Here is a 13,944-nt window from a genome sequence, read left to right as displayed (position 1 = left end):
AGCTGGGACTGGCACCTTGGTGCTGCCTCCCCACACTGTGCCATCCTAGATGAATCTCTAGTTCACCTAGTTGATTGGCTGGCCCTGTGCTTATGAGCAGATCTAAGATTAAGATGGAAGCAGGCCTACCTTAGCTTCTCTGTCTTACCTTGTGTGGTGACTGTGGCATTCATCAATGCGCCTGCAGCATTGGCCCGCACTTCTGCATTCTGATCCTTCAGGAGCTGTACCAGGAGGGGTATGACACCTTCATTACACACCCTGTTCTTTCCTTCCAGAGGAATTCTGATGGTTTCATGAAGGAGAAAATGAAGGGATAATTAGCTCAAGCAAAAATGTTCCAACATTGAATTCAATTTCTAGGGCCCACAAGTCCTGGATTTGTCTTACTCTTCTTTATTAATAAGAACATCTACATAGGAAGACAATTATTCTTGATTCAATATTCAAACGTCATGATCAGCAATGTTTTTTTAACGCTAGCCCTGGCTGTTAAATATCTTGCATATATTCAGTACCACTATCCAGTTATTTATTTATTTGCGAACACTTAAAGAATGTCAATCTGGGGAATTCTCTCGGAAGAACATCAGCGAGTTCTTGGGGTTGAGTCCTGGATATATTTGTAGCACTCCTCTTGTTCTTTCCCTCTCCACTGCTTCTCTCTGTAATTGTAGTTCCACCCCTTCTGCATCTATCACTCATGTCACGTTGTTACGCTACTATGCTTTTGTCTTCTCTCCTATATTATTATATTGTAAGCTGCTCTGAAGGTCTCCCATAGGGTAGGACAGTAAAACCTAAGTAAACTTGGAAAAGCCACACTGGGTCAGACCGATGGTCCATCCGGCCTAGTATCCTGCTTCCAACACTCCAACAGTGATTAATCCAGGACACAAATGCCAGGCTTTTGAATTGAGAAGATGGCATTTGTTCGCCAAGATATTTGAATGCTATAGCAACTAACTTCAACTACCCCGGATGCAGGTCTCTGACCGAAACGCCATTCTATTTGTTGTGGACATCGGGTGTTCTTTTGTTAGTTTCCCAGCTCTGAGTGTGGTTTGCACAGCTGAAAGCTATGTGGAGGGGCATAATGGAACAGAAACGCCTATCTCCATGGGCGTTAATCTCCGAGAACGGGTCCGTGAAGGGGCGGACCGAACCGTATTATCGATAAAAAATAGACGCCCATGTTTTATTCGCCAATGTGTGAGCTGGGCGTTTTTGCTTTTCAGCGATAATGGAAAAGGAAAGTGCCCAGCTCAAAAACGAATAAATCCAAGGCATTTGTTCGTGGGAGGGGCCAGGATTCGTAGTGCACTGGTCCCCCTCACATGCCAGGACACCAACCGGGCACCCTAGGGGGCACTTTTACAAAAACAAAAAAAAAGGTAAAAGAGCTCCTAGGTGCATAGCACCCTTCCCTTGTGTGTTGAGCCCCCCAAATCCCCCTCAAAACCCACTGCCCACAAGTCTACACCATTACTATAGCCCTAAGGGGTGAAGAGGGGCACCTATATGTGGGTACAGTGGGTTTGGGGGGGTTGGACGACTAATAAGCATTAAGCAGCACAATTGTAACAGGTAGGGGGGATGGGCCTGGGTCCACCTGCCTGACGTCCACTGCACCCCCTAACAACTGCTCCAGGGACCTGCATACTGCTGCCTGGGAGGAGGGTATGACATTTGAGGGTGAAAATAAAAAGTTGTGAAACATCATTTTTTTGTGGTGGGAGGGGGTTAGTGACCACTGGGGGAGTCAGGGGAGGTCATCCCCGATTCCCTCTGGGGGTAATCTGGTCATTTAGGGCACTTTTTGGGGCCTTATTCGTGAAAAAACAGGGTCCAGGAAAAGTGCCCTAAATTCTAGCTACAAACGCATCCATTATCGGCGAAGGGCGCCCATCTCTGTTCGGGTGATAACCACGCCCCAGTTCCGCCTTCGACACGCCTTCGACACGCCCCCGTCCACTTTGTCCGCATCCGCGACGGAGTGCAGTTGAAAGCGTCCCAAATTCGGCTTTTGATTATACCGCGTTATTCGTTTTTGTGAGATAAACGCCCATCTCCCGATTTAGGTCGGAACTTGGGCGTTTTTCTCGTTCGATTATAAGCTGGATAGTCACTCTCTTAGTTCAGAAATATTTTTCTGCTCAAATATTGTTGTTCAGACTTGTAGCTATTGAAAGCCATGCTTCTGATTTATGAAAGATTTAGGTAGGTTTTTTTAACGTATAACATTAAAACGAGGACATTGTGGGCAAGTGATTGATGAACTCTGTAGAGCTCGGACCTGGAATAGCTTTTCGCTATAAGAGATCCCATAGCTCTTGCTACCAATATCAGATGCCTCTTTGTCCTGTGATAAATAATAGTACATTATTTAATATGATTTAGGGTATTAGGATATTACCACATTGTCATTACTCATATATTCTTGTGTCATTATTTTTTTTGGAGTATATATATATATATATATCCTTCCGTATCTGTAAGAATCCAAAGAGTAGCACGATTCCATGCTGTCAATCCCAAGAATAAGTAGTGGCTTTCCTCATGTCTATCTTAATAGCAGAATATGGACTTTTCCTCCAGGAACTAGTCTAAACCTTTTAAAAACCCAGATACGCTAACTGATGTTACCGCATCCTCCAGTAATGAGTTGCAGAGCTCTATTTGTTGAGTGAAAAAGTATTTCCATGTTACTTCATGGAGTGCCCCCTAGTCTTTGCACTTTTTAAAAGATTAAACAATTGACTCACATTTACCCGTTCTACTCTACTTAGGACTAATAAAACAGCACACAGAATCCTATACATATAATAGCAAACTAGGAAACTAATAAAAAAATTATCCAATTCCCCCCCCCCCCCCCCCAAAAAAAAAAGGCTCATCCTGATCCAAAAGACTCATGAAACAGCAATGTCTTAACCTACCTATGAAAGGCCAAAATATCACACCCAGCCCATGGCACCAAGAAGAGGGCATTCCAAAAAGTGAGACCATATATCAAGAAAGCCCTGGCCCTTGAGATTGATTACTGGACTTCCAGCATTGAAGGAATAGTGAAATGTAGCACATTAGCAGACAGTAGAGCCCTTGTCAGCTGGTACTCTGACAGCAGCTTCCACAAGAAACAGGGACACTCACATCCATAACAATGCCTTAAAATGCACTCTGTACTGTATCTGCAAATATCTCAGATAAGGAGTGATATGTTCCGTGTACTGACAATTTGTAACTAAACAGGCCACAGCGGTCTAGATCAGCTGCATCACCTTCAGCATAGAAGAAACACTATAAACACTGCATTGCAGTAGTCAAGCCCAGATATCATCTAGGCCTGCATCACATTCTGCATATTGGACACATCCAAACAATAACCTAACCTAAGCAGCATACATAGTTTAAAATAAACTACTTTAACAACCTTAGGGCCCTGTTTACTAAGGTGCATAGCGATTTTAGTGTGCTCTAAAATTTAGGGCATGCTAACGCTAGAGACACTCATATATTCCTATGGGTGTCTCTAGCATTAGCGCACGCTAAAAATGATAGCGCTATATAGCATGGCTTAGTAAACAGGGCCCTTAGCAACGTGGGCTTTCACAACAAGCAGTGCTGAATATATATGGACAGCCATGACTGCAGCTGTCTCTACAAACAGCAATGATATTCGGCCACTATCTGTATAGCTAAGCAGTTTACGTTAGAAAAACCTTTTAGCTGACCTATACAGAGCGCTGGAACCCAAATGAGGACAGTGTGGCAAGAAGTAAGTCATGTTTGACACTGTCAATCATGACTTACTTCTTGCCACACTGTCCTCATTTGGGTTCCAGGGCTCTGTCCTCTCCTGGTTCTCCTCCTATCTCTCCCACCGCACCTTCAGAGTCCAGTCTCATGGATCTTCCTCCACCCCCATCCCCCTATCTGTTGGTGTTCCCCAGGGATCTGTCCTTGGATCCCTTCTCTTCTCAATCTACACCTCCTGCCTGGGCTCCCTGATCTCATCTCATGGTTTCCAGTATCATCTCTATGCTGATGACACCCAGTTGTATCTCTCCACACCAGACATCACCGCGGAGACCCAGGCAAAGGTATCAGCCTGCTTATCCAACATTGCTGCCTGGATGTCCAACCGCCACCTGAAACTGAACATGTCCAAGACCGAGCTCATCGTCTTTCCACCAAAACCCACTTCTCCTCTTCCTCCACTTTCTATCTCAGTTGATAACACCCTCATCCTCCCCGTCTCATCTGCCCGCAACCTCGGAGTCATCTTTGACTCCTCCCTCTCCTTCTCTGCGCATATCCAGCAGATAGCCAAGACCTGTCGCTTCTTCCTCTTTAACATCAGCAAAATTCGCCCTTTCCTCTCTGAACACACCACCCAAACTCTCGTCCATGCTCTCATTACCTCTCGCCTTGACTACTGCAATTTACTCCTCACCGGCCTCCCACTTAGTCATCTATCCCCCCTTCAATCTGTTCAGAACTCTGCCGCACGTCTTGTATTCCGCCAGAACCGATATACTCATATCACCCCTCTCCTCAGGTCACTTCACTGGCTTCCAATCAGATACTGCATTCAATTCAAGCTTCTCCTTCTTACCTACAAATGCACTCAGTCTGCCGCCCCTCACTACCTTTCTACCCTCATCTCCCCTTACGTTCCCGCCCGAAACCTCTGTTCACAGGACAAGTCCCTCCTCTCTGTGCCCTTCTCCACCACCGCCAACTCCAGGCTCCGCTCATTCTGCCTCGCCTCACCCTATGCCTGGAACAACCTTCCTCAGCACATACGCCAAGCCCCCTCCCTGCCCATCTTCAAGTCTCTGCTTAAAACCTACCTCTTCATTGCTGCGTTCGGCACCTAACTCTTACCATTCAGTAAATCCAGACTGCCTCAATTTGACCATTCACTTGTCTACTAGATTGTAAGCTCTTTGAGCAGGGACTGTCCCTCTATGTAAATTGTACAGCACTGCGTAACCCTAGTAGCGCTTTAGAAATGTTTAGTAGTAGTAGTAATATCTAAAATAGCTCTACGGTAAAAGCAGTTAGCTTAGTGGGGTTTAAAAAAGGTTTGGATAGCTTCCTAAAAGAAAAGTGTATAAGCCACTATTAAGATGGACTTGGGGAAAATCCACTGCTTATTTCCAGGCTAAGCAGCATAAAATGTATTATACTGTTTTGGGATCTTGCCAGGTACTTGTAACCTGGATTGGCCACTGTTGGAAACAGGATGCTGGGCTTGATGGACCTTCTGTCTGCCCCAGTGTGGCAACACTTATGCACCTATGAGTTAGGCAGAATGCTGAAGCTCCAACTTTACCCTACCCTGGCACTATCCTCTGAGGTGGTCTGAAAAAATAGCGAAGATACTTACCTGTAGCAGGTATTCTCTGAGGACAGCAGGCTTCATATTCTCAGAAGTGGGTGACACCGATCTATGTCGCCCAGTCCAGCATTTTGCCAAAGCTAAAAAGAGAGCTTTGTGGAGCACGAACCACACTCCACCAAGCATGCGCGAGTACCTTCCTGGCCGTTGTGTGAACTCGGTCTCCTCAGTTTAATACTAAAGCGAAAAATAAAGTAAAAATAACCAAGGAGACAACTCCAAGGTGAGGTGGGAGGGATTGTGAGAATATGAAGCCTGATGTCCTCAGAGAATACCTGCTACAGGTAAGTATCTTCGCTTTCTCCAAGGACAAGCAGGCTTCTATCTTCTCACAAGTGGTCAATTGGTCAATTGGGCCTCGCAACTACGAGGACAAAACACAAATTAACCTGAAACTATATACAATCTGAATGAGAGTGCAGCCTGGAACAGAATAAAATGGGTCTAGGAGGGTGGAGTTGGATTCTAGACAACAAACTGATTCTGCAACACTGTCTGCCCAAACCAACTGTTGCACCAGGAATCCTGCTCAAGGCAGCAGTGTGATGTGAATGTGTAGACTGAAGACCACGTCGCAGCCTTGCAAATTTATTCAATGGAGGCTAACATCATGTGGGCTAACGATGCAGCCATGGCTCTGACATTATGAGCCGTGACATCACCCTCCAAGGCCAGCCCAGCTGAGGCATAAGTGAAGGAAATGCAATCTGCCAGCCAAATTGAAACAGTGCGTTTCCTGGTGGCAACCCTCATCCTGTTGGGATCAAAAGAAACAAAAAGTTTGGTGGACTGTCTGTGGGACTGTGTCCGCTCCATGTAGTAGGTCAATGCTCTCTTGCAATCCAAGGTGTGCAAGTTGCTTTTGCCAGGAAGGGCAGGAAGTCGGGGAAAGAATGTTGGCAAGACAATCATCTGGTTCAGATGGAACTCCGACACCAGCTTCTGCAGGAACTTAGGGTGTGTGCGGAGGACTACTCTGTTGTGATGAAACTTAGTGTAAGGTGCATCCACTACTAAGGCCTGAAGCTAACTGACCCCCACAAGCTGAAGTAACAGCCACCAAGAAAACGACCTTCTAGGTCAGGTACTTCAGATGGCAGGAATTCAGTAGCTCGAAAGGAGCTTTCATCAGCTGGGAGAGAACGACATTAAGATCCCATGACACTGGTGGAGGTATGTCAGGGGACTTTGAAAAAAGCAAACCTCTCATGAAGCAAACAGCTAGAGACTGTCCAGAGATGGGCTTACCTTCTACACATTGATGATAAGCACTAATTGCACTGAGATGAACCCTTATGGAGTTGGTCTTGAGACTAGACTCTGGTAAGTGTAGAAGGTATTCAAGTAGGGCAAGTAAGGGGATCCAAGGCCTTGCTCTCACACCAGATGCAAACCTCCTCCATTCAAAAGAGTAAAACCTCTTAGTGGAATATTTCCTGGAAGCCAGCAAGACACGGGAGACACCCTCCAAGAGACCTAAGAAAGCAAATTCTAGGCTCTCAACATCCAAGCTGTGAGAGCCAGAGACTGAAGGTTGGGATGTAGAAGTGACCCCTCGTTCTCAGTAATGAGGGATGGAATGCACTCCAATCTCCACAGTTCTTCGGAGGATAACGCCAGAAGAAGAGGAAACCAAATCTGCCACAGCCAGTAAGGTGCAATCAGAATCATGGATCTGCGGTCTTGCTTGAGTTTCAACAAAGTTTTTCCTACTAGAGGTATTGGAGGATAAGCATACAGAAGACCTGCCCCCCAATTGAGAAGGAAGGCATCTAACGTTAGTCTGTCATAGGCCTGAAGCCTGGAACAAAACTGAGTGACCTTGTGGTTGATCTGAGTGGCAAAAAGTTCCACCGAGGGGGTGCTCCACACTCAGAAGATCTTGTGGGCTATGTCCATATTGAGAGACCACTCGTGTGGTTGCTTTATCCTGCTCAGCCTGCCGGACAGGGTATTGTTTGTGCCCACCAGGTAAGTGGCTTTAAGGAACGTGCCGTGTTGGCGAGCCCAATGCCACAACTGGATGGCCTCCTGACACAGAGGATATGATCCAGTAACCCCTTGCTTGTTGGTGTAATACATTGCAACCTGATTGTCTGTTTGGATGAGAACAATTTGGTGAGATAACAGATCTCTGAAAGCCTTTAGAGCATTCCAGATCACCCTAAGTTCCAGGAAATTGATCTGAAGATTTGTTTCCTGGGTGGACCAAGCACCTTGAGTATGAAGCCTATCTACATGAGCTCCCCATTCCAGGAGGGATGCATCCGTCATCAGCACTTTTTGTGGCTGAGGAATTTGGAATGGAAGTCCCAGAGTCAAATTGGATCAAATTGTGCACCACTGAAGAAAGTGTACAAGATCTGGGGACACTTGGATGACGTTTTCTAAACTACCCATGGCTTGAAACCACTGAGAAGCCAGGGTCCATTGAGCTGATCTAATGTGAAGATGTGTCATGGGTGTAATGTACACTGTGGAAGCCATGTGGCCCAACGACCTCAACATCTGCCAAGCTGTGACCTGCTGAGAAGCATGAACCTTGGATGCAAGCTAGACAGGATTGTCAGCTCGCGTTTCCGTGAGGTAGGCTCGAACCCTCTGTGTGTTGAGCAGGGTGGAGATGGGCTTGGGGTAATTTAAAATGAATCCTAGTAGCTTCAGCACCCGAAGTCATCCACATGGACTCCCAAGCACCGTTCTCTGAGGAGCTCTTCACCAGCCAATCATCGAGATACAGGAACACATGGACTCCCAGTCTGCATAGCGATGCTGCAACTACCGCTAAACTCTTGTTGAAGACCCTGGGAGCTCATGCAAGGCCAAAAGGCAACACGTGATACTGAAATTGATGTGTTCCCAGCTGAAATCGAAAATACTTCCTGGGCCGGAAGTATTGGGATGTGAGTATATGCATCCTTTAAGTCCAGAGAGCATAGCCAATCATTTTTCTGAATCATTGGGAGAAAGGTGTCCACAGAAACCATCCTGGACTTTTCTCGGAGTAAAACATTTGTTCAGAGACTTTAGGACTAGGATGGGACACATCCCCCCCTTCTTCTTCTGCACAAGGAAGTACCTGGAATAGAATCCCTGCACTTCTTCCCTTGGTGGACTGGGTTCGACCGCATGGGCCTTTAGAAGGGCAGAGAGTTCCTCTGCAAGTACCTGCCTGTGCTGAGAGCTGAATGAATGAGTTCTTGGTGGGCAATTTGGAGGTTTAAGATGCCAATTGAGGGCATATCCGAGACAGACCATTTGAAGAACCCATTGGTCGGAGGTTATAAGAGGCTACCTTGAGGAAAAAAATTTAGCCTTCCCCCCAACCGGCAAGTCATCCAAGACGGACACTTTTACTGTGGCTATGCTCTGCTGGAGCCAGTCAAAAGCTCGTCCTTTGCTTTGCCTGGGGAGCAGAAGGGGCCTTAGGCACATGCTGTTGATGTAACGAGTGGACTGGAGCTGAGCCTGAATAGGCTGGAGAGCCCAAGGATTGTACGTATACCTAGAATAGTAGTAGGAACCGCTCTTTTGCTTGCCAAAAATCCTCCTAGCTGAGGAGGTTGATGCAGAAGGCGCTCGGTGGGAGAGAGAAGAGATAGTATCAGTATGCTTCTTGATTGGTCAGCGACCTCTTTAACCTTCTCTCCAAAAAGGTTATCCCCCCAGCAAGGGACATCCGCCAACCACTGCTGAACAGAGTGTTCCAAGTCAGAAACACATAGCCATGAGAGTCTGCGCATTGCTATACTTTGAGCAGAGATCCTGGATGCCACATCAAAAGTGTTGTAAGTGCCCCTGGCCAAGAATTTTTGACACGCTTTCTGCTGCTTGACCAACTGGTGAAAAGGCTCACCGTGCTCCGGAGGGAGCGCAACCATCAAGTCCGACAGCTGTCGCACCAAGTTTTGTAAGTAGACGCTCGTGAAGCGCTAGTAGGATTGTATAAGGGAGGCTAAAAGTGAAGCCTGGTACATCTTCCTCCCAAAAGAATCCCGAGTTCTAGCTTCTCTGCCTGGGGGCACCCAGGCATAATCCCTAGTACTCCTGGTTCTTTTGAGAGCAGAATCCACCACCATGGAAATGTGAGGCAATTGAGGTCTATCAAAACTTTGGAGATGTATGCTTCTCAGAACTCCCTTATTATTATTTGGAGTCCCACTACAAGGACCTATTTATCCTACAGGATTTATTAGTTTTCCAAGCACAGCTGTTTTGTGTGCATTAAGAACTATTCTTACATACAGGTTTGGACACAAGGGGCCTATCTCTGCAACGTTGGAGAACTATAATGATTACACAACTGTGTATGAATCGTATGCAAATTCGAGACTTTGAGCATGCCACTGGTCGACATTTTCAGGCTACATGGGAGGTCTTTTGGAAGACATTGACCCCACATACACGAAGCACCATCTTAAACATTTAATAGCATATGGTCCTCTCATAGTGGTAGTTTGACACGCAGAGCATTGGGGGAGAGGTGGGGGAATGGGAAGTTCTGGGGGGAAAAACAGTCTGTTATATTTTGGCAAATAGCGTCTATCATGTTTTGTACAGTTTTCTGGTTGCATTGCCGTTAATAAATATGATTTAAACATAAAACTTAAAACTGGGCAAAACGATTATAAAGAAATTAAAGGAAGGGTAAGTTCCAATACAAGAAGCCAGATGTAGCAAAACAGCCGGAAGACACAAAATAGTTCTCAAAAAACTGAGCGAGTGAGGAGAGGACAAGAAACAACACCTTCTCCTCAGGCGGAAAAAAAAGAACTGAGGAGACCACATTCATGCGACGGGTGGGAAGGCACTCGTGCATGCACAGTGGAGCACAGCTCACACGCCACAAAGCTCTCTTTTTAGCTTTGGCAAAATGCCAGACCTAGTGACGCGGATTGGTGTCACTCACTTGTGAGAAGATAGAAGCCTGCTTGTCCTCGGAGAATCTGTGGTGCTATCTCGACAGTGCTACTGAAAATTGGCATGTGGAGGGGCATTTTCGAAAGGGAAGTCAAAGTTTTGATGAGGATGTCCTCGCAAAACGTCCCCATCCAGGGGCGGGGAAACCTGTATTTTCGAAACAAGATGGACGTCCATCTTTCATTTCGATAATACGGTCAGGGACACCCCAATCCTGAAATTTGGTCGCCTTAGAGATGGTCGTCCCTAGACTTGGTCGTTTCTGATATTCGGCGATAATCAAAACCAAAGACATCCATCTCAGAAATGACCAAATGCAAACCATTTGTTCGTGGGAGGAGCCAGTATTTGTAGTGCACTGGCCCCCTGATATGCCAGGACACCAACCAGGCACCCTAGGGGGAATTGCAGTGGACTTCATAAATTGCTCCCAGGAACATAGCTCCCTTACCTTGTGTGCTGAGCCCCCCAACCCCCCCTAAAACCCACTACCCACAACTGTACACCACTACCATAGCCCTTACAGGTGAAGGGGGGCACCTAGATGTGGGTACAGTGGGTTTGTGGTAGGTTTTGAAGGGCTCGCTATTTCCTCCACAAATGTAACAGGTGGGGGGGATGGGCCTGGGTCCACCTGCCTGAAGTGCACTGCACCCACTAAAACTGCTCCAGGGACCTGCATACTGCTGTGATGGACCTGAGTATGACATCTGAGGCTGGCATAGAGGCTGGCACAACATATTTTTGAAGATGTTTTTTGAGGGTGGGAGGGGGTTAGTGACCACTGGGGGAGTAAGGGGAGGTCATCCCCGATTCTCTCCGGTGGTCATCTGGTCATTTCGGGCACCTTTTTGTGCCTTGGTCGTAAGAAAAACATGACAAAGTAAAGTTGTCCAAGTGTTCATCAGGGACGTCCTTGTTTCTTTCGATTATGGGTCGAGGACATCCTAGTGTTAGGCACGCCCAAGTCCCACCTTCGCTACGCCTCCAATATGCCCCCTTGAACTTTGGCCATCCCTGCAACGGAAAGCAGTTGGGGACGTCCAAAATTGGCTTTCGATTATACCGATTTGGATGATCCTGTGAGAAGGACACCCATCTTCCGATTTATGTCAAAAGATGGGTGTCCTTCTCTTTCGAAAATGAGCCCAATAGAGTACTTATCTCTATAGCAACATGTCTAGGATAATAGCAGAGTTCAAAGAAAGGGACTAACTTATGTTATATTATATTTTTCTGGTCATTTTCTTCTAATAATTTGAATGGTATTGTACTGATTCTGACATATTAACCTACAACTTTTAAATCCTGCTTTTTAGGATAGTTCTCATGTATGGATTTTGGTCTTCTATGCTGACTCCTAGTGGCAGAATTAGGTCTGGATTATGTTTTTTCCTCACTCACGTGATTCCCATTAGAGCACAAGCAGCCTTGCTCCTGATGAGTACTGATGAGTGGCTGAGTTTTTCCTTCAGAACAGTAACTGCGCCAGCACTGAGGGCTTGAAGTGCTTCCTCCTGTAGGCAGAAATGTAGAGTGTCCAATATCAACTCCTGAATCTCTTCCAACTCTGTCTTTAGCTTTAGCACAAGTTGGGTAACCAGTTGGGCCTCCACCAGTCCTGCAGAACCTATAGAACACATAAAATGATACAGAGAAAACTCAGCCTTATGCGTAATTTGTTGATCTTATTCTGGAGCTATGCATTATTTGTTGACCAACATTGGTACCTGACCTGAAACGAATTGTCGGTTCAACTCTTTCCTTCCAACATAAATCTTTGGTGCTGAGTAAGTAAAACCTTGATTAAAGTTTGAAGATTACTTTTTTTTAATAATTGAGAGAGATATTGGTACTACAAGCTTTCTCTCATTCTAGGAGCCATTCTCAATAGCCCACATACAGTATATTGTAGTTACTTTTCAAAGAGAAACTACCTATCTTGGTTCTCCTGACAAGGTGAAAGTCAGGTTCTGGGTCCACTGGAGGGTGTAGTACTTCTGCCCACATTCCATGTGGAATTCTGTCCACATTCTAAGAGCCATTCTCAATAGCCCACATACATTGTAGCTAACTTTCAAAGAGAAACTATCTGTCTTGGTTCACCAGACAAGGTGAAAGTCAGGTTCTGGGGCCAGGGGAGGGTGTAGTACTTCTGCCCACATTAACTGACATGCCCAGTGGGTGTTGGTCTGGAGCCTGTGGGAGCCAATGGCTGAGTACTGCCATTGGTTTTTCCAATATGGCAAAGCTTATTTCAGCCCTGATGGGTCCTGAAGACCTCCTGAAGGGTGATTCCGATGCTGCCACCCCCCCCCCCCGGCTGACCATGCCAGCCACAGTTCCTATAGCTTTGATGCAGCCATCTTGCCTCTGTCCTACCAAAGTGTGGCATAGCTCAAGGAGAGAGGCACACTTAAGGTGGGGGCAGATGGAGAGAGAAACAGAGGGACTAGGAAGGATGCTGCTGTGAACAGATGGAGGTAGCAGAAAGCAGCTGTAAGGGGATGAGAGGCTGGATGATGGAGGCTAGAAGTAGAGCTGTGGGGAAAGGAATAGAGAGGGCTTAGATGGGGTGAACAGCACTGAAAGGGAGAGTGAATTCTCCTGTGAAGGGCTGGAAGAGCAGAAAGGAGCTATATGGGGAAGAGAAGCTGGATGATGGAGAAACGCTGAGAATGGAGCTGGGGGGGGAAGAGAAACAAAGGAGAATAGGAAGGGGTAAGTGAATAGAATGTGCAACTTGGGAGAGAAAATGGTCCTGTGAAGGGCTGGAGGTGGCAGAAAGGAGCTGTAAGTGGAACATAAGACTGGGTGATGGGGCTAGGCGCTGGGAGTGGAGATGTGGGGAGAGGAATAGAGAGGCTAGAAAGGGGTGAAGAGGATTGGAAAGGATTACTGGTTGGGAGAGAGGCTGCTGTTATTTCTCGTTAGGCACGTTAAGTTATATGTGAAGAAGTAACTTTTATGATTCAGTAACTCCTAAGCAATACAAATCACATCTGTAACTCACTGAACAATGCATCTTTTGTCTTTGATTTATGAACAACATGGCGCAAGTAGGATGATGGGGCCCAGTGATAGAAAAGATAAATGTAAACAAATATAGCTGTTCTGATTATATGAAAACAAAGTGAACAGTTTAAAAATATGTTCCTCCTTTCTATGTCTTCAAAGTAAATATAACCCACCTTTGAAATTAATACATCTGTGTAATATATGAGCACAGTATCTATCAATCTACATAACTATACAGGAGAGACAAAAACAGCGAAAGGGACGAATAGGAAGGAGAAGGAAAGGTTGTTGCACGCATGGTTACAACAGTTTTTTTTATTCTCTCCTGCTACACAGCAATGAATTTCTTGCAGTTTCACTGGATAGACCCCAAGTCAATCTGTGCAACCTCTTTTGTGTTAACCAATTGCAGACTACAGTGGTCCTCTAGATTAGCAGGCACCTCTGTATAGACAGCTGTGTTCTAGTGTAGTCCTGCTTTCACTGGGAAAATAGCTCTACCCCCATCTTCTGTTGACTTGGAAACAAGATATATGCCTTTCATCTCTGCCAACCAAAAGCTTTCCTCCCCAACCTTTCTGTGTAATCACAAAACAGCT

General features: G+C 46.0%; 1 protein-coding gene across 1 annotated transcript in view; it reads right to left on the bottom strand.

Annotated features, from left to right (window-relative positions):
- The window catches only part of RSPH14 (radial spoke head 14 homolog), a 190,270-nt gene that overhangs the window by 6,556 nt on the left and 169,770 nt on the right, over positions 1 to 13,944 (bottom strand). The window contains exons 4-5 of the mRNA XM_030218008.1: positions 11,732 to 11,957; positions 149 to 285 (exon numbers count right to left, since the gene is read on the bottom strand). Coding sequence (XP_030073868.1) covers positions 149 to 285; positions 11,732 to 11,957 — 363 coding nt within the window. The remainder of the gene's footprint in view (positions 1 to 148; positions 286 to 11,731; positions 11,958 to 13,944) is intronic.

The sequence above is a fragment of the Microcaecilia unicolor genome, chromosome 11 (assembly GCF_901765095.1).
Source record: "Microcaecilia unicolor chromosome 11, aMicUni1.1, whole genome shotgun sequence".
In the NCBI taxonomy this organism is placed as follows: Eukaryota; Metazoa; Chordata; class Amphibia; order Gymnophiona; family Siphonopidae; genus Microcaecilia; species Microcaecilia unicolor.
Note: the sequence above shows the minus strand (reverse complement) of the source record. Positions and strands in the feature narration are given on the sequence as shown.